This window comes from Apodemus sylvaticus, chromosome 21 (assembly GCF_947179515.1).
Source record: "Apodemus sylvaticus chromosome 21, mApoSyl1.1, whole genome shotgun sequence".
In the NCBI taxonomy this organism is placed as follows: domain Eukaryota; kingdom Metazoa; phylum Chordata; class Mammalia; order Rodentia; family Muridae; genus Apodemus; species Apodemus sylvaticus.
In genome coordinates this window covers 38,975,546-38,996,711 of record NC_067492.1, presented here as the reverse complement: position 1 = coordinate 38,996,711, position 21,166 = coordinate 38,975,546, and the positions used below count along the sequence as shown (strand labels likewise).

The 21,166-nt window shown below is 45.3% G+C and overlaps 1 protein-coding gene across 1 annotated transcript in view; it reads left to right on the top strand.

Annotated features, from left to right (window-relative positions):
• Fto (FTO alpha-ketoglutarate dependent dioxygenase) overlaps positions 1-21,166 on the top strand; it is a 339,692-nt gene that overhangs the window by 80,853 nt on the left and 237,673 nt on the right. The window contains exons 2-3 of the mRNA XM_052166101.1: positions 11,373-11,450; positions 17,277-17,895. Coding sequence (XP_052022061.1) covers positions 11,373-11,450; positions 17,277-17,895 — 697 coding nt within the window. The remainder of the gene's footprint in view (positions 1-11,372; positions 11,451-17,276; positions 17,896-21,166) is intronic.

Genomic DNA, 21,166 nt, shown 5'->3' with positions numbered 1-21,166 from the left:
GCTCATTGACTTGCCTTCAGACAGAAAGATAGCCTCCGAAGCAGAGACTCTGTGGGCCAAATTTCAGTCGAGATTGAATTTTATGCATGGGGGAGATACCCTGTAAATGGAGCCGTTGGCATGGCGGTGTGTGTAATGTGGCTTGCGGGTGAGACGGTGATGAGCTGCAACGTGAGCCGGGGTCTGCAGGCTCTTCAGGGAACTCAAGCAAAACCTTGCGCACCCTGGAACTAGGTTGTTCTCCAAAAGCAACAAGTACTACTTGTCTTTTGGGACAGCTGTCATGGAGCTGTAAAACCTGTGGTTTATACTTAAGATTCCTCTGCACCCTCGGCCTAGGAGCGCTTCGCAGTTCTCTTGGAATTCAATAAAAGTTTCCTAACTTTGAAGTTAGAGGAGGCTCTCATTTCAGATTAGGCAGTTGTGAATTTTTTTGCTCTCATTCCATGATGCCAGGAAAATCATACATGGTTCCTTATTTGGAGAACAGCAGAAGGCCTCAGAGCCACAAGATCCTATCTTAGAAAGCACCTCAGCTGCTCACTAGAGCGCTGTGCTCCAAACTTCCGGAGCTTTCAAGTTAAGCAAACTTCCTCCACTCCACCCCAGTCAAATAGATTCTTAAGAGTATTTTAATACTCAAAAATTGTGATAAAATGCACATAAAACTGGTCATTTTAGTGATGCAGTTCAGTGGTCCTAAGCCCACTGACATTATGGCGCACTCATCTCCACACCTCCTCCCTACCCTCCCTCTCCACCCTCCTCCCTACCCTCCCTCTCCACCCTCCTCCCTACCCTCCCTCTCCACCCTCCTCCCTACCTTCCCCCTCCACCCTCCTTCCTACCTTCCCTCCTCCCTACCCTCCCTCTCACCCTCCTCCCTACCCTCCCTCTCCACCCTCCTCCCTACCCTCCCTCTCCACCCTCCTCCCTACCTTCCCTCTCCACCCTCCTTCCTACCTTCCCTCCTCCCTACCCTCCCTCTCACCCTCCTCCCTACCTTCCCTCTCCACCCTCCTCCCTACCCTCCCTCTCCACCCTCCTCCCTACCTTCCCTCTCCACCCTCCCTCTCCACACCTCCTCCCTATCCTCCCTCTCCACCCTCCCTCTCTACCCTCCCTCTCCACCCTCCCTACCCTCCCTCTCCACCCTCCCTCCCCACCCTCCCTCTCCACACCTCCTCCCTACCCTTACTCTCTACCCTCCCTCTCCACCCTCCCTCTCCACACCTCCTCTCCACCCTCCCTCTTCACCCTCCCTCTGCACCTTCCCTCTCCACCCTCCCTCCCCTCCCCTCCCTCTCCACCCTCCCTCTCCACCCTCCCTCTCCACCCTTCTCTTCATCACATATGGAAGCTTCATGTGCACTGAGCCTCATGTGTACTGAATAACTTCCACTTCTACTTTCCCTCACCTCCTAGTAACTATTATAAGTTTCTATCTCTCATCTTAAAATATTTATTTTATTATGAATGGTTGTTTCGCTGGTATGTATGTATGTATGTATGTCCACATGGAAGCTGGAAGAGAGTGCTGGATCCCTTGTAACTAGAGGTACAGGCAGCTCTGAGTCACCATGCGTGTGCTAGAACTGAACCTAGGTCCTCTGGGAGAGCAGTCAGTGCTTTTACTACAGAGCCGTCTGTCTAGTTCCAAACTTTTTCTACCTTTTTTAATTGGACCATTCTAGGTGCCCAGTACCATTGGAATTGTGCAATATTTGGCCCTTTGTGACTGGTTTACTTTCATTTAATATAATCTCTTCATGATACATCTATGCTGTAGAATGTATAAATGTATCCCCATTTAAGGTTGAATAGTATTGCTTGGTGTGTGCAAACTACAGTTTGCTTAGGACTCATGCATTATGGAGCCGTGGCAGGCTTCTACCATTGGCTGTTGTGAGCGTGGAGGTTTTGGGTCCTTATCTTTACTTAAAAGAGGGTAGATGAAATAGTTTGCAAAGTTAATAAATATGAGTGAAATGGAGGAGGGGAAGCAGGAGATAGGATCCTAGGTTTTATGGTTAGGCTGATGGTGCTGTGGACACAGGATGAGAACCAGGAGAAACGGGTGCATGAAAGTCCACACAGGAGAAGGTTGGCTTTGATTTTGGTCTTGTTGAATCCCTGGTGTTGGTGAGGATTTTCAAGGTACAATATGTGGAGACAGTTTTAAGTGGAGGTTTGCGTCAGATGGAGAGGGTTGGAGAGATGGCCTTAGTACCCAACTTCGTGTTGAAGGACTTCTCTGCCGTGACAGTGAGCTGAAACCACCTCTCCCTTTCTTAGGTTGCTTTGCTTAGGTATTTTGGCCCAATAGTGATCGAAGTAACTAATGCATTAGAATTATTCTTCATGGTATAGATGGAAACAAAGACTTCAAAGCATCAGATATACATATGGAAATACGATTAAATGTACACTAATGAAGTCATGGGATCCTGTTCTATGCTTCAGTCACGAATGGAATCCTGTTTTATACCTGAAACTTAGGGGATAGTTATTAAATAAGTCATCTCTGTGAGTATTTCTCTTTAACTTTTTATCACTGCCGGACAAAACTACTGGTTGATGTAACTCTAAGGAACTAAGGATTTTTGTTGTCGTGACATAATGTCGGGTCTCCTAGAAGTCAGTTGCTGTTACTCAGGGGGCGACATCTACTGTCGTGTCATGCAGCCCCTGCTTTGGAAGCAGCAGCGGGCCCATGCGGGACTGCAGAGCACAGCCTTATTAAGTGGACAGTCACTGAATGGCTTCTGATGACTTTACAGCAGTAGTTTGTGCATCTGCTCTCCGTGGCAGGTTGTTTGATCTTGGTTTAATGGCTAAAGCTTTGTATAATTACAAAGAAATCCAAAATCCTACTGGTCTCAAGTGTGCCTGTTTGCAGTTGGATTGCTAGCAGGGAAGTGCTAAGTCTGATTGTGCTAAAGCCTGGCCAGACGAATGGCCAAGTCTCATGGAGCTCTGACCTCTGACCTTTTGATGGACTACCAAGGTGTACGATTTCAGGATGCTAAGTGCCCTGAACACAGCTGAGAGAACTTGGCTTTTTCTTCTGAACAGAAGGGATTTTGCCTCTTGGAAATGTCAAAGAGTTTGTTCTTAGGTCCTCGGAGCTAGGATGTCAGTGGAAAGGGCAGCAAGGGATTTCTAAACTCTGCAGTTGCTCCCGTTAGCCTTGGTGGTTGGATTCACTTACAAAAGCAAAGCCTGTGTGGCAGTGTGGGGCAGTCTCAGTGAGTAGCATCTCTGGTTTCAGCAGAACAATCTGGAGCCAGCCTAGAGAACTTAGCATCAGCTTGCAGTGCAGCGGTCGGGGTCCACACACTGTAGAACTGTTTGGAGTCATTGGTCCTTAGGACAGGATCTTATATTCTACCCTGTTACATGCACTGCTTTGATATTAATATCATCCTCAGGTATGTAAACATCCCCAAGGTCTAGCCCTTCCCCGTCGCGCCTTAACCATACTTTCCTCCAGCTTCACTTCAGTTGCTTTTGCATTCTTTTGACAGTTTTCTTCAGGAGACCTTTTCCCATTTGAAACTTGGACTGTGTATCCCCCAAAATGGTGATTAGAGCCGAGAACTTTAAAAAGTTAAGTTAGTGGGACAAGTAAATTGGTTTTCAAGTCTTCTGAAGAACTTGTATATATTATTCTGAATCTGTGGTTTTTATTGAGTTTAAAATTTTTTCCCTTAAAAAGAGAGCTTTTTAAGACCAAGAAATATTGTACTAACTTGTTTGAATGGAGGCCAAGTACTGCGACTTAATTAAGGAGAACACAGAAAGTGGTGTGTTGTCCAGCATGCATGAAGAAGGTGGCTCTGCTGGAGACCTGGTCCTTCCCTCGACAGCTGCTCAGCCAAAAGGAGAGATGACAGAAGCCTTAGTGATTGAATGATTGAACGACATCGACTCTGAGTTCATTGTCTTTCCATAGTATCAGGATAGACTTGTAGCTATAGAAGGAGGAAAGGTCTAAGCACTGCTGGAAGGCTGCATGGGAAGTGCATGAACAGTCCCATCATGCATTTCATAAAGGGATACTAGAAATATGCTAGGAGATACATGAAGAGTTATTTAACCTGGTCCAGAATGGATGTAAATTGGAGCAGGAGAACTTCTTTTTCATCAGTCAACTTGCTAAAAATATACAAGTTTGGTAATAACTGGTGAATTATTGGGAGTTGTCTTCTGATGGGCATGTGAATTGATACCAGAAGGGCAGTTTCACAGTCTGAGTCAGAACCCTTCAAAGTCCTGTGAGTCAATGTAACCTGGGTAACCTCCTGCTAAGAATCTTTATCCTAAAGAATTCTGTACCTTCCTTTATCACTCTATGTGCATGCCGTCTGATCCAACACCACAGAGATGGCAAGAATGAGACATGGAACATAAAACAAGTCATAGCTGAGGTTGTAGACAAGAAGGCATTACACAGTGGAAGGGCCTGAACAGAAAGGGTAATCAGCTGTATTAAAGCCTCCATCCCACAGAACCTTTGGATATTGAGACAGAAAGTTGAATTTAGGGAAATAGGGAATATACAGGTTTACCACTGCAGACAAGCGTGGGAGTAACTAATTCCCCTGAAACCAGGGTTTTCAGGGAAGGTTCACTTTTTGTAAAGGGAGATTGAAAGAAGTCCTGTGACCCCAGGAGAGCTATAGTTTATTTTGATCTGTAGGTCTTAAGGAGCAGAAGGGAGCTGTGTCTTCCAGTAGTGGAATCAGGGTGGGAAGTTTGGGGTAAGGGGACAAGATTGGGCTGCTGAATAGGGTATTCTATAAAGCTTGGTCTTGGATGGTGGGCATCCTGGGAGAAGTAGGATGGGGCCACTGTAGAACCATAGATGAGCACAGGTAGAGATCTACCAGGGAGAAAAACCAAAGACAAAAGCCTACAAAATACAATTCAATTAACAATTAAAAATAACTAATCAGAGCAACAAGAACAAGACAACCAAGAACAACCAAACAACAAGAACAGAATTACCCCATGTGAGGGTAATAGATCATACAGACAGATCAGAGACCAAACGACACACGTTCATGTTGCTCCAAGGGATAAAGGTACTGCATTATTGACAAAACAAAAATTTAGAATTTTGTTCTTCTCTGCTGCCCAGCCCTCCTACTTCCTGCATCACTGGAAGAAGAAAAGTGGCCTGATCAAAATACAAGAAACCAACAGACACCGCCAGGTGGGCAAGTTCCAGCCCAGAAACAAACACCAGGAAAACCCAAGGAACACACCTCACCTACAAAGCACTGTGTCCCATACCGGACACCAGGAAAACCCAAGTAACACACTTCACCTACAAAGCATGTTCATTGTCCCATAGGAACAGTCACTAATGACAGTGATCTGGAAGAACTGCCAAAGAAGTTAGGACAGTGACTACAGCTATGTTCAGTTAATTCAGAGAAGATGTGCATTACACTCCTAGGAGGGGAAAAGGAAGGGCTGAATTATAGTCAGTGGCCCTGTAACGTAGACAAGCAATTTGATAAAGATCTAGAACCCTGGGAAACAGTGCTGAGGTGTTGAAAAGAAGCAACCCAATGAGCTAGGCTTCTTAAAATAAACATCTAAAATATTTGTAAGTACTTGGAAATTTCAGCTACAGAAAAAGCCAGTTGCAAATTTTGGAAATGAAAAGCACTGTTATAGAAATGAAATTGTTGACTTTCGGACAGGGTCTTGTGTAGTTGAGTCTCACTTAGCATTCAGGGATTCCTGCCTCAGTTCTGGTGCTGGGATAACAGGTGCAACCACCATGTTTACCTGAGAGAATTAATTCATAGATAGGATGAACATTGGACTTGGCACATTTACGAAGAAGATTGATGAGTTGAGAGAGTATTGAGCAATCGCATGAATTCAGCTTAAAGAGACGAAAGGGCAGGAGATTTGAAAGCTAGGTGGAGAGGTTTCAATTTATGTTGAAACTGTAGAATGGAAAAGATACAGTGGAACATATCCTGAAATACAAGATAAAGGGAAACAAAAAGAGGTGCATCCTGTGGATCCGTAGACACTAGCGGATGGGGGTGATGTCTCTAAAATGCCTCTGAGATTAGGCTTCATCTTTAGAATTCAATTGTTTTGAACTATTTGGTCACTATTCTTTGTTTTCCCATTCCTCTCTTCTCCTTTTGTTATTTGAAATGTGTGCCTTATTTAAGTCATCTTGGGTGCTATTGCCTTTCTTCCTGTTTATGTTGCAAGTATACTTTTTCCTGGTCTTCAGGCTTCTTCTTCTCTTCCAAATCTGCCTTGAATGCTGACCTGCTGTGGTCATTCTTCCTTTCAAGAAGCTGGAGGGGTTCTGTTTCTGTTTCCTCACCATGCCCAGTCTACAGTTACTCTTTTAATAAGTATCTCCTCACTCTGCCCCCATGCTATTCTGGGAGAACAGTTTTTTGTCCTCCTCTTAGCCATCTCTCTGTGCAGCACCTCATCACTTTTGATTGGATGATAAGCTGAATTTAACCATTTGTCTCCCGCATCTTGTTTTTGCTGTTATTCAAGGTATTTCTGATCTTCATTAAGTGACTCATGGAGGAATCAGTTTGGTCCTTGGAAGCCTCATCAGGAAGAAGGGAGCAGCATGTTTTTGACGGTTAATTATCCTGTGGTGAAATCGTTTTGAGTGTTCTTCCTGGTGTTTTGTGACTCAAAAAGCGTTATATATGATCCCCTCTTATTAAAAATTGAAAAAGGATTTGCGAGACAATTTTTCTTGCATTGGGAAGGGGTAGTGTGTGGTGAGACTAGCTGTGTGTAGTTCTTGGGTAACAAGAACAGTCTCAATACATGTTCTGCGCCCGGTCACATGACAGCTTTGCATGGCCCTTGCCTTCTTCCTCTGTTCTAAGCCATTGCAGTTTTCCTGCACTAAGCTTTAGGTGACCATTACAGCACAGCTAGTTAAGCCATGACACACATACACATGTGCACATACATATATAAACTTAGGCGATCATTACAGCTAGTTAAACCCTCTCTCACCCACCCCCACACATACTTGCACACATGTGTGCACACACATATAAACCTCTAGGTGACCATTACAGAACATCTAGTTAAACTGTAGCATATCCATAACTTTCATGCAAAGTGTGTATGAATTTCTCCTGAATTTGATGCAGGTAAATTAGTATCTGGAGTTCTAAATAGGATTGGTGTATGTTCTAACGTATAATTAGGTGGATTCATATAAATTCCATTGTTGGTTTTTATAACTAAAGCATGACTCATAGAGACACTAATAAGTCAGAGCGTGTGATTGCTAGGTGTGCCGTGGCCTTGTTACTTGCTAAGCAGTGCTCTTGCCTGCTTGCATGTTTTGTATCCTGAGAAAGCAGCTCCCGATAATAGCTCCAAGAACTAACCCTGGAAGCCAGGGTTTGACTCACACTCTCTCGGTTATCCACACACCCCGGCTCACCTGTTTCCCACTTGGCTGCGGTCTGCATGGTTTACAGATTACAGTATTTACTAATTAGCATGCATGGTTTTACTTCATAGCTGCATTACAATAAGAGAACTGAGGTTGGGAGAGGGTGAGGAATCTGTAGGCTTCAGAAGGTACAGTCTGTGCCCTGAGTTCCATGTGCCCTGTTTGTTTGTCACAGCGCCCATCTTTGTTGACTATGGGGGTGGCAATACTGACTTTAAATACTGAGGTGCTTCTTTGTCTTTAGGAGTATGGTGTATTAAACAGTGTATTCCTTTACTTTGTTTGACTCATCTGTTTCCCACTTTTTGAGAGGCATCTTCCTACTCATTAAAACCTTGCTTAAGGACCAGGCCAGTTTCCTACTTGCTTTAAATCCATGCAAGACACATTGTATTTCTTACAGCGGATGCTTGTTAATTTTAATAGAATTGAATTTCTATTGTCCAGCTCAAAATATCATTCATAGTTTAAAAACTATTAACAGGAAATGCAGGGTGTGCTGGAGTATACCTCTAATCCCAGCACTCGAGAGGCGAGGCAGGGGGAGACCTTGGATTTGAGGCCACCCTGGAAACATAGCAAGTTCCACGCTAGCCTGGCCTACTGTCAAAACAAACAAACAAACAACACACACACACACACACACACACACACACACCAAACTAGTTCCTGGACAGTAGTGCTGACTATGAATTGTTAGCAGCCACATCTAATAGACTGAAGAGAGAAGTGGATCAAGAAACACGCTCCATTTATGCATAAGACACACTTGTGTGTCGTGACTTAAAACCCAGTTAATATTTTTAGGTTATTTCCATTGTAATCTCAACCCGTGTCTTTGGCAGGACCTGTGAACTCAGACACTTCAGCTCTCCCAGCTGTGTGGAAGCAGAGGCCTATAGTTTCCGACACACAACATTTTGTGTTTTGAGTTGCAGCTTTTTTATTGTGAGGTGGTGTGTGGCCCTTTCTTTGGAAAGCTGTTGTAGTAGGCCATTGCCAGCACGGGGGTTGGGGTAGGGGGATAAGGGGGGCTGGGGGGGGGCAGAGGACTTTCTGTGACCCTCCTGTTGGTTGGGAGAGACAGGCTCTAAGCCCTTTCTGGCTATGTGGCATTTGTGAGTAACTTGATACGTTTGTCACAAGTGTGACAGCCACAGAGCTTGTGAGGAAAGCAGTGTGCTGCAAGACCCAGCTGGGTGGACTCAACAAGGCCCAGTTGCTGGCCCAAGGTGCCGACTCAGCGTGAGCACCTCTGCCTCCAGCCTGGGTACTCCACGTGCTTTGGTGACGGGCTGGCATTTGGCACAAAGGAACCTCATAGCTGGTTTTTCCTCACCTCGTGTGTTTGCCTGTGAGCTTTCCCCAACAAATGCTTCATTGCACGTGGACAGGAGGATATCTTTCCTGAAATAAGCTCTGAAACATAAGCTTGTGGTTTTGTATTGGATCCCATGTAAGAATCAATAGGTAATATGTTTAAATAGGTGGTAGATAGTTATGGTCAATAGGTGGTTTACAGTGTTGAATATAATGGAAACAGAATTCCTGCAGAGTAAGACCATGTTGTTCTTCTTTCTCCACAGTAGAACGTTCTTGAGGAATGTTATCATTGGGTGTAGCCTTTCACGTGGAATGTCTGATGGTCTGCACCCCATCTGAGCTAAAAATGTTTGTTCACATAATAATTTAGTAGAAGCATTAGTTACAAACAGTTTCATCCCCTACTGATGCCTGTGGGCCTGTGAAGTAGCTCTTTAGTCTGTCTTCGATGAAATATGGAATTTCTCTTAGAAATATATACCTCATACATAGCATAGGTGATAGCTTATGGCTTAGGTTTAATGGTAGATGCTCATGGAGAAATTTTTAAGATGGTATTTGTGAGGTGGAACTTCTGAATTATTCAGTGTGTAATTTTTTGGTGGCATTTATAAATATTGTAGGGCTTTGTGTTTATAAAACGTCCTAAGAACTAGTTGAAAGATCACAGGGAAGTGCAGGCTTTCCTGAGCTTCACATGAAAATTGAAGTGTGGGTTTTGGTTAAGGTGGTATTAGTGTACATAAATGTGAGAATGTATATTCATGGAAATGTCATTTGCTTTTTTAATATCTATGATAGTGACTGCTGCTGTAAGAAGATAAAACATTAGCCAATTAGTGTATTAAATGATTTGTGCTATGCTACTATTATAGGTCCTTCCTAATGGTCAGTGATCTCACCTTAATTAGGAAGTCATTATGGGTAAGGAAATACCATCAAAATGGAAGACTGATTAGATAAATAGAAGATACTGTTTTGATTCTTGCGTGTGTACTAGTTGTTAAATTTCTATTCCCTTTTCGTTAGTTTTTTGGATTATAATGTAAAAGGTCTAGAATTTTTGAGTCAAAAATTGACTATTTGGACAAGTAATTGCAACAAGGAGATTTTCAATGCGTAGCCTTATATTCAGGCATCTATAGAGCCTGTGTTTACATGTAACATATACACAGCATATATGAGTATAACACACACACAGCCCTGTTCATAGTAGTTATCTGGAAGAAAAAAACAGCAGAAAGTTGTGAGGAAGCAGTAACTCTCTAAGAACAGGAAGAGATGCTTGCTCTGTCCTGCTCTGGTCATGATGGGTTGTGAGGAAAGTCTGCTTTCCTGGGGTGGAGAGGTTAATACTCTGGGCTGCTGTGTCTGTGTGGGTGGGTGGTGCACGGTGTAAGATGGGTCACTTCTCTGGTTGGTGGGGAACAAAACACAGTTTGCTCGTGCTGACCTGCACTCTCTCCGGTAGGCCCCACTGGTCCAGAGCAATATGCATTCCTGTTCTTAGAGTTACTGCTTCCTTACAATGCCCCTGATGATCTATTTTCCAATTTCCAATATTATTTGAAAACTGCTTTCTGCTGTTTTTTTCTGCCAGATAACTAGTATGAACAGGTGTGTGTGTGTGTGTATGTGTGTGTGTTTTATACTCATATATGCTGTGTATGTTACATGTAAACATAGGCTCTATAGATGCCTGAATATAATTTTTCAATATGCATTGAAAAATCTCCTTGTTGCAATTACTTGTCCAAATAGTCAATGCTGTTTGAAGAAGACCATGCTAGACAGATACTTATAAGCTGGTGCTTCGTCCAATTGGAAAAGGAAGCAAGAGAGCTTAAAATAAAGTTGCTGTTGTTTTAGAGGTGAAAGATTGCTTCTAAAAAGGCACCATTTGGGACTGGAGAGAGACTTCAGTAGTCACAACACTTCTTGTTCTTCCGGCGACTCAGGTTCAGTTCCCAGCACCTTCATGGCAGCTTACACAGCTGTCTGCAACTCCAGTTCCTGGAGGTCAGATCCAACTCTGACCTTACGAGCACTGGCCAAGCATGCGATACACATACACACAGGCAGGCAAAACACTCACACATAAAATGAGATAACTTGAAAAGGGGAGCACTACTATACATGGACACATTTAATTTACAGCCGGAGTAGGCATCCCAAATACCCCAGTGTTCCAGGAGGAGACGGCTGTGCTTTGCTTGGTATTTCCAGGGGTGCTGTCCCAGAAAGCTTAACTGCCTCGGGTCGTGCAGGCAGGAAGGTTTGTGCTGGAAGACTATTATCAACTGATCCCAGGGGCACCTAGGTCACGAGAAGACCCTGATGGCAAAGATGCAAGAGGAATGAATGAAGTTACCTCCCGGGAATGGGGCACTGAGCGGGGTCGTTTCTGATAGGGTGCTTTGTACATCTTACAATTAAAGATGTTTTAAAAAATCTACATTCAAGTTCATTAAGAGTTTTGTGTGGTTTTTTTTTTGTTGGAAGATAATATATTATCCTATACTTGAGGTCACTTTATATTCAGTAATATGTAATTCTCATTTTTAACCAGAAACTGCGGCTCCTCGAAGAGCTTGAAGACACTTGGCTTCCTTACCTGACTCCCAAAGATGATGAGTTCTATCAGCAGGTAAGATGCTTTGGCATATTTATTTATTTATTTATTTATTACAATTTTTGCCTATGTATTTGATCAGTGGAATTGCTAGGGTACAAACTGCACTCAGAGAGCTGGTCCCAGGCTATGCATTGCCCCTGTAGCACATGCCTTCCCACCATCTGCTTTCTCTTCAAACTGTCTAGACAAAGCATTCCGTTTCCGTTCCCCAGCACATGGGGTCTTCCTGCCTTTGCACCTCTCTGCTCGTGCAGGCTTCTTGTTTGTTTGTTTTGTTTTTATCTTGCATAGAATACAATCTTGTCCTCTTCTCCTGTCACCCGTGGTGGCACCTGCTTGTCCATAATTACCCTGACAATCAAGGCCACATACACACTTCCTCAGGAGGTGGCATCTTGAAAGACAGGGGTGATTACAGAAAATTCATATCCAGTAGTGACAGAGAGCTCTCATAGCTTATCTAGTCGGCCAGATTATCTGCAGCAAACATATATTTGTTTTACAATGTACAAAACTAAATTTAAAAAGACAGTTTGAAGCCCTGAGGTCTTGGAGAAAAACCCACTGGCTTTCTTCTGGTACTTAGCTGTCTCCATGGAGTGTACAGCCACTTCTGATTGTGTGTTGTGTAAGAAGAACTAAGTGGGGAAGGTTATAGCCTGCTGTGCTCTGTGACCTGCCACACACCAGGAAATCCCACTGGTCAGGTGTCAGGTGCCTGCTTTCTGTCCCTGCGGTCGGTCACCCGGGGCCAGAGCTCCTGCTGCAGCTGCCTGCCAGCTTCTCCACTCTTCCTCTGCGGCAGCAGAGCCTGGGGGACAGCTTAAAATGTTAGTCATTCTTCTATTGTGCCTGTGTGTGTGTGTGTGTGTGGTGCCACACACATATGGAGGTCAGAGGGCAACTTGTGGGGTTGGTTTTCTCCTTATCATGCTATCAGGATCGGTGGCAAGTGCCTTCACCCACTGAGCCAACTTACACACACACACACACACACACAAGCTCTATTTTAATTTGCTCCTTCTGCTTTCTCGCTGAGAGTCCTTTGAGGGCTTCCCAGCTTATTTTGAGTAGAAGTCTAGAAGCCTGGTACTGGACACTGGCTTGTGAAGCACAGTGTACCTCGGCTGCTCACTGTCCCCTTACCTGAATTCTCGCTTTCTCAACCCTTCACCCCACAACTTCTTCATACTGTGGCATCTTACTCTACTGCAGAGAGCCAAGCACACTCCTCCCCAAGACTTTTATAGGGTGCTCCCTTCTCCTGGGGTCCCTCCCTTGGGTCTCTGCAGGGCTGGCGTCCACACTCCTTCGTTCTTCTGTCCTCACACCATCTGGCTAGAGAGATGTGACCTAGCCATGCTCACCACAGCCACCCAGCCGCATGCCCTCAACTCTGTGTTCCTCTAAAGTGTTCCTCACATCAGAATAAGCTGCATCATCCTTATAGATTTATATCTGGCTGTCTCCTCCAGGATACAGGCTCACAGAGTGTGGGGATATCTTGTTCTTTCGTATTCCTGGAACTTAGTACTTTGCAGAAGGTATGCTCTTGACAGGTCTTTAAGCCCCTACGTGAGGCTTTTTCCAGGTCTTCCTCTCCAACTCTCCCCTCATCCTGTTCTTGGCCTTCTGCAGTGGGGTTCCTTCACTTTCCATCCTGTCTAAGCAGGTAAAATACGAGATATTAGCTGTAGGACCTAGCTTACTGTTATCAGCATATTCATGGATGTTATCCAGTGACTGGTGCATAACACGTACTAGTTGGATGTGAAACACACACAAAATAGCACGGGCTGTTGAGTAGATGACTGCATGAACCAACGCTGTGCCACCTGTGGAGCGGCAGGTTGCTTTCACCAGCCTGGTAGTCAGGGCCACGGCAGATCCCCCATGGGTCTTCAGAGCTGTGCCTCCTCTGGGCTCAGTGTGGCGTCACACAGCTGGGGGCTCAGCCAAGCGCATAGCCTCTTAGGATTGGGATGGTTGCCAAGTTGCAAGCATTTTCAATCAAAATTATGTAGAAAATATTATGAAGGGCAGCGTGCGTGATGCTCCAGATATGAAGCCACAGAGCGCTCGACAGCACATTAGAGCTGAGTCTCGTTGGACCTGGCCACGGCCACTGTCTAGTTACAGCTGTTCTCTCAGTTGAAGACAGCGTTCTATGGGCCTCGTTTGATCTTACCTCCTGTAAACAAGTAGCTAGCACATCCAGCACCATGCCTGCCTTCTCGGAAGGATGAAAGTCCTTCAGACCATCACCTGGTAGGAAGGAAAGGTAGACTCTATCCGTAGTGTATTCAGGGTGGGCAAGATGCAGCCTCTCTGGAGAGCCAGTGGTGCAGACCTTCCAGTCCATCGAAGAGAGCCAGCACATTGGCCTGTTAGGGCTAACATACCTTTCCAAATACTAAACTAAACATCATCTTTTATGCCCTAGAAGTAAGTGTTCCTAGACCTCAAGAAATACAGAGTGCAACCAAACCAGCAAGAGTGTAATTTCACAACTGTGTACTCCCTGGAAAAACTTTAACAGGATTAATCAAAAAAAAATTACACTAACATATTTGAAAGTCTGCCAACAGCTGTTCCAAATTACTGTGTGCTCTCTGATGTTGCTCATGTACCTGTCTAAACGGAACGTGAACCCGCCCGTCTGACAGGATGAACTCAGATTATTTAATGTTCATCTCTTCTCCAGAGTTCCTCGCTGTTCTCTCTAAAGACAGTCCCTAACTAATGTCTGTAGCTGTTCTGTGCATCAGGTCCTAGTTTAACCAGGACATGTCGGGTAGGCATTTTCTCCCATTCATCTTCTTGGAGACTGTGGCAGAATGAGCCCGCTATCATTCATCGTTCTTTCTCGTCATGGTGAAGTGCATCAGATTCACACAAAGGTGGGCATTCTGAGGTATTGTCTGGCAAATGTAAGAATTGCTATGAAAAAATTTAGATTAAAATAGTCTTTTTGTTGATTTTTTTTCCTGATGCAAACTACTTCCCATCTGTTTTAGAAAATCATGAAAATCAAAGAAAGAAAAATAAAATATACAAAGTACATATTCAGAGGGCAGCAGCTCTTACAACGTATGACCACATTGTTCTTGCGTCTTTTTCTGGGCTTACATGTTTTTAAAAATAATTTTAAAACAGTAAGCTCTTGTTAGCTCTGTATATTTTATTTTTCAATTAAAGAAAATTTAAGATTGTTTTACATCATTTTCCCCTTCTCTTTTCTCCCTCCAAGCCCTTTGATGTGCCACCTACCTCTGCCCTCTGTCAAGTTCATGGCCTCTTTTTCTTTAATTGTTATTATGTGTGTATATGCATTACACATATGTATCTAAATTCACGATGGCTTCTTACTAAGAGTATTCTATTTTTACCATATAGATTACAAGTATTTTTTTTTTCAGTTAGGGCTTGGTTATTAATTGTATACTTCATTTTGTACAAACATTTTTAAAACATACATTCAAATTCACTAATCCTTTAAAAAAGTATTTGACACATCCTATAATATGGATATCATAATGTATCTTGTATAAGTAAATGATCTGTTGTTAGTTGTATAACCATAATAGTTGTAGAACCTTTCATTCCTCTCCAGAGTTCTCTTCAGTCCTCCCCAGAGTTCTTTTCAGTCCTCCCCAGAGTTCTCTTCAGGCCTCCCCAGAGTTCTCTTCAGTCCTCCCCGGAGTTCTCTTCAGGCCTCCTCAGAGTTCTCTTCAGTCCTCCCCGGAGTTCTCTTCAGTCCTCCCCAGAGTTCTCTTCAGCCCTCACAAGAGTTCTCTTCAGTCCTCCCCAGAGTTCTCTTCAGTCCTCCCCGGAGTTCTCTTCAGGCCTTCTCAACAGTCTCTTCTCCATACCCTTGCCATTCAGTCCTTTCCCCACTGCAGCCCAGACCTTCACCTAAACATTATTATTTTTCCATCTGCCCTCCTTCTTTCTCTTCTCCCTGTTTTGAGACAAGGTATGACTCCAGAATGTTCTCTGCTTATAGGCGTGTGTTGCTGTCTTCCTGGGCTGTGTAAATAAAAAGTGTGCTATTGTCTCCATGTTCCAGTTGGGATAAACAAGGCTGAGCAGTTGTGCCTTCCAAGTGGATCTCCCACAGTCTCGTGACAGTCCTCATCGCGTGCCAAGTGCCTTTGCTCTTTTAATGCTGAATTTGTGGCCCCCCAGCTCACCCAGGCACCCAGGAGGCAGGACAGGCGATCTGCGTACTTAGTGAGCCCATTTCTCAGACTCCATGAGTTTGTTTTTCTTGTCTCTACTTCCTGTAGCATCTTTCAGGACTGCCCTCTCCCCATGCTGTAAGCAAGCCAGAATAGGCTAGGTTATGCTGTCGTAGTAACAGGCTGTTGCCTGAAGCCGTGAGGTTGGGTCTCTAGTCCAAATGTGGATGGCCAGGAGCTATGGTGCACCTCTGACATCCCAATGGCGGGGAGGTGGAGACAGACTGATCCCGGAAGCTCACGGGCCAGCTAGCCTAGCCAATCAGTGAGAGACTCTGGCAATGAGTGATTAACAAGATAGCTAACCTTGATCTCTGGCTTCTGCACACATATGTTCACAAGTGCATACGCACTAGCATGCACACATGCACACGCCACAGGAATGAGCATGTTACCTCCCCATGCATGAAGTTCTGAACAGCACAGTGGTCAAGCCAGTAGGCTGATATCCCTAGGCTCTTTTCTTCAGGATTTTGCCTAAAACTAAGAGGGAACAAGTCAGATTACTTCACAGGGCAATTAGAAATCCTTTGCGAAGGAGAAAGTGGCTCCAGGAAAGCCAGTATAGCCCTGAGCAGTGTCATTGTGTTTCTGGATTAGTGGGTGACATGTGTCTGAACACCCCCTGCCTGCCCATGACACCAGTAAGACTGCCTTTTGTAGACTATTCTGGGCACTAGTATTACAGTCAGGAATCAAATTGTCGTGGCTCATGTGTTCATAGAACTTACTGTATTCTCTTCCAGAGAGGTAAGTTGTCTTTAGGTGAGTGTTGGACCAGAAGCCGATTTGCTAGTAATTGGAAGAGGTTCAGTCAGACAGTTAAGATTACTCCTGCTGAGCCGGGCAGTGGTGGCGCACGCCTGTAATCCCAGCACTCTGGGAGGCAGAGGCAGGTGGATTTCTGAGTTCGAGGCCAGCCTGGTCTACAGAGTGAGTTCCAGGACAGTCAGGGCTATACAGAGAGACCCTGTCTTAAAAAAAACCAAATACAAAAAAAAAAAAAAAAAAAAAAAAGATTACTCCTGCTGGAGCCAGCCAGCTACTGCAGCCTGCAGCCCAGAGGGTTAAATCCTGGGCTAGTATTTGCTAGTGTGACTGGGGCAAGTTTTCAGAGTACCTGCTTGCTCCAGGGCTGTGTCTGTAAACTGGAGCTGAGAGTGTGTGTCAAGCTGTGAGAAATGAGTGAGTCTCAGTGACTCAGGATGCCTGGCATGGAGTAGTAAACACTTGACACTAGACAGTAATCACTTCATGAATAAAATTTTCTGGGAAGCTGAAGGCCGGAAGAAGGTTGGAAGGTGGGGAGACTTGGTCCTGGGAAGCCTGGGAGATCAAAGGCCAGTTATTCTCATTTTTTTGTTTGTGCTGAAGATTATTAGTAATTAGAGCTTCAAGCTGACAGGGCTCACTGGAGAGTCTCCAGGCGTTGGTTTTGTATAAGGTTTTTCCTTAGACTTGCAAGATAAGAACCCTGCTGGGAAAAAGTACTGTGTAATTTAGTTTTTCCCTGCACTCTTAAAAAGAAACCAGACTTTTTGGAAATAAGAAGATGGTAGCCATTCATAACCGTCTCCCCCCTTTGGTTTTATTTTAGTGGCAGCTGAAGTATCCTAAACTGGTTTTCCGAGAGGCTGGCAGCATCCCTGAGGAGCTGCACAAAGAGGTCCCCGAGGCCTTCCTCACGCTGCACAAGCATGGCTGCTTGTTTCGGGACCTGGTGAGGATCCAGGGCAAAGATGTGCTCACCCCGGTGTCTCGCATCCTCATCGGGGACCCGGGCTGCACCTACAAGTACCTGAACACCAGGCTCTTCACGGTGCCCTGGCCGGTGAAGGACTGCACCATCAATTACACAGAGGCTGAGATCGCCGCCGCATGTCAGACCTTCCTCAAGCTCAATGACTACCTACAGGTTGAGACCATCCAGGCCTTGGAAGAACTGGCAGTCAGAGAGAAGGCCAATGAAGATGCTGTGCCCCTGTGCATGGCCGAGTTCCCCAGGGCTGGTGTGGGGCCGTCCTGCGACGACGAAGTGGACATTAAGAGCAGAGCAGCCTACAACGTGACTTTGCTGAACTTCATGGACCCTCAGAAGATGCCATACTTAAAAGAGGAGCCCTATTTCGGCATGGGGAAGATGGCGGTGAGCTGGCATCACGATGAGAACCTGGTAGACAGGTCGGCCGTGGCGGTGTACAGCTATAGCTGTGAAGGTACAGTCTGCTCCGGGGGAAAGCATGCTACTCTGGCTTGGAGGATGTATAAGCTACCTCATGCATGTCTGCGTGTTGGGTTACCTTTCCTTTTCTGGCCTGTCTCACCAGTGTATCCCCATCTAAATACTCTCTGGCACATTGTTCCTCCATGTGCAGAAGTATTCTGCATGTAAGCACTGCCGTCACTTTCTCTTCCCGTCGCCCAGCAGAGCAGCGGTTGTTGGACCGGTGCAGTCAGTTGCCCCTCTGTAAAGCTTAGGGTAGACTGTTCAGTCACCACAGGTAGTTTGCTGAGAACGAGGCAGGAACCAGGAAAATGGTGAGTCGCCCTCAGTTCTCACTGGTGCACAGTCTTAGCTTGCCAGAATGTCTATTGAGCCTGCCATCACCCTCTCGATGGTCTGTCTCCGTGTGTCTGGTATGGACTTGGTCTTGGCTTCCTGTCATTTTCATACGGCCCTCCATGGCAGAAGCAGTTCAGTGCTTCTGCAGGCGGACGCTCCCGTTTCCTTTCCTCTTCTAAGGTTCCGACTGACGCCTTAGCACGGAGAGCTGGAGATTGCTGACTCGCTTGGCCTAGCCGTCTTTTCCTGCTCTCCTGTTTCTGTGTGTCTAGGGTCCCAAGAGTTCCTCAGACCTTTTTTATTACCTGATTATTAGACAAAGTAATAAGGTATTAGACCTTCCTTTGCAAACCGAGAGAGTACTAAGTCCTTTGAAAGAATGCACTAGCACTTTTAAGGTCAATATTTTCTGACAATTCCAGTTGCTTTGTCAGATTTTTGTTGTTACTTGTTTTCTATTTGATTGAACGGCTATTTTGAAAAAACTATTTAAGACCAAAAAAAAAAAAATCTATCTCATGGCATTCTTAAATTTCTTCATTTTTTTGGTCTCAAAAATTTCCTTAGGATAATTAGCATCTTTTCTCAACTTACCCTGGGCTTCCAGTCCAAAGCAAGGAAGGAATTGAATGGTTGCAAATCTCACCAGTTTCAATGACATCTCAAGTAGCAATGGCAACCTGAAAATCCATTGAAGTAATTCAGTGCCGTATGAGAGGGAAGAGCCAGTGTCCTCTGACCTATGATATGGTCCTACTGGGGATATGAGAACTCCACAGGCAACAGTGGAGTTGGTTAGCCCTTCCTGAGGTTGCAGCTCTCAAAACCCACTGCAGTGGGTGTGGTGGCGCAGGTGCAGCTGCAGCAGCTGCAGGTACAGGTGCAGCCACAGCCGCAGGCACAGGGTCAGGCGCAGGGCTGCCTTTGTGCTCTCCCTGCTGTCCTTTCCAGACTGCAGTCTAATGGCTGGAAGTCTAATGACTTCCCTCTCACGGGCGGCCAAGAAAGGAGGCTAAGATTTTAACAGTAGCATCAATGAAATGTCTGTGATTGTGGGTAGTTAAGACCGGGAAAGAGTGAAAACGCACACTGTCCAGACAGAATTGCTGGGCTGTGGAATGGCTCAGGAGGTAAAGGCACCAAAGAAACCCACAGGGTGGGAAAGAGAGAACTGGCTCCTGCAAATTATCGCCCTCTGACCTCTATATCAAGGTGAGTGTGTGACACACACACATAAATTTTACATGCAAAATAATAGAGACTTGTAGAAATCTAGTCTGTAAGAGCAGAGCAGTGTGATTCCTTTGTTCTCCTAATCTCCAAGATGCCCAGACTCTATCAAATAATAGTGACAGCACTTCGGGGTTCTCCAATGAGTGCCTGCTGTGGCCAGCTGCTTTAAGTCCTCCTTCACGTGTTCTAGCCAGCTTTGTCTTGCCCACAGTACCCAGTGACTAATGTAGACTTGAAGCACTGTCATGCTCCATAGAAAACTGTTTTGATCAGTGGCCACATGTATGATGTTAGCTCTGTAAACTTGTAATGGAGCTGAGATTTTCCTGTTATCTAGTGACTTTGTACTAGCACAGCACAGTGAGTTACTAAGTTATGCATGTGAGCACACCTGTGATGCCGCCTTGTAAGAACAGCATGTCCTGTCACGTCCATATACCCAGGTAATGATCATAACTGATTGTGTGGTCCACGTATTTACTAGGTTATCTTTTTATTTTATTGTTGATTTAGTGTGTGTTCCTTGTAAATATTAAGAAGGTTCCTATAAAGCTCTATGCTGTGGTAAGTGTGTGGGAGCTTCATCCATCTCATACTTACACTGTCTCTTGAGGGCGTCAAGAGGTCGTGGGAAGTGATTGGCTTACTTCATCACGGCTTGGCTGAGTTCACTCAGTATTGTTCCTGTAGGGATAAGATTCCCCAGGATGCGATTCTCAGACTGCATCTGCATTGGTAAGGGGTGCATAGCCGCCGTCCTTGTACCTTTCATGTTATCAGATGCGGAAACAGGCACCTGTTGGTCATTGTGCAGCTAGTGGGGGCAGGGTTAGGATTCAGGCCAGAGGCCTTTGGCCTCACAGCGTCAATTCCTTAGCGGAGTGGCATATAAGGCTGCATCTGAGGCCCTTGCCCCATCTGAGCTGTACAGCCGCTTCAGGAATGTGGGTTTTAAAGTGTGGGAATGTCCGGCTCCTAGACTGGTTAAGGGACTGTTCGGATAGCCTTCCCTTCCGGTGCTGCCCCCTTCCCTCCTCCCTTCCTCTGTGCCTCTCCTCCATGCACACTTTCCAGCACGTACACTCTCAGGACTCAGGTGAGCTGGATGTGTATATTCTGTGAAATGGAGCCCTCTTCTGCCTCTCTGTGTCTGTGGTTTAGAGTCAGCTGGTGTGCAAACCAAGTGACAAACGCTGTGTGTAGTTCTCTAGCCTCTACATCTTCACTAGAACTTTGGTAAGGGTGGACTTTAAGAGAGCCTGGGTTCAAGTCCTATTTAGGGCTCATTAGGGCTAGAGAGGTTACAGCACATGGAAACATCTCTTCAAAGGATTCCTTGCTGAAGATGTTAGGTCCTCTGGACAGTGTTGGGATCCAGGGACATGTCACATCTTTCCTTGTCTTTAAAGACTGGCTGAGATCAGGTGTGCTCTTGGGATTGCAGTTGTGGAGGATGCCACATTGGATCTGGAAGGCACTCTAGGAATCCCTTGGTTCTAGCCTTCAAGGGGAGGCAGGAAGCAGCTCCACCAGGGTGACAGTTGCTCAGTGAGGGGCACCAGTGAGAGAGCGCAGCTTACCCAGGGCGTGCTTCCCAAGGTACACTGGGAGTTCAGATCAGAAGTGATTATCTCCTGCTAAACTAGAATGAGCTGCAGCTTAAGGTCTTTGTGGACTCGCTCTCACTGCCT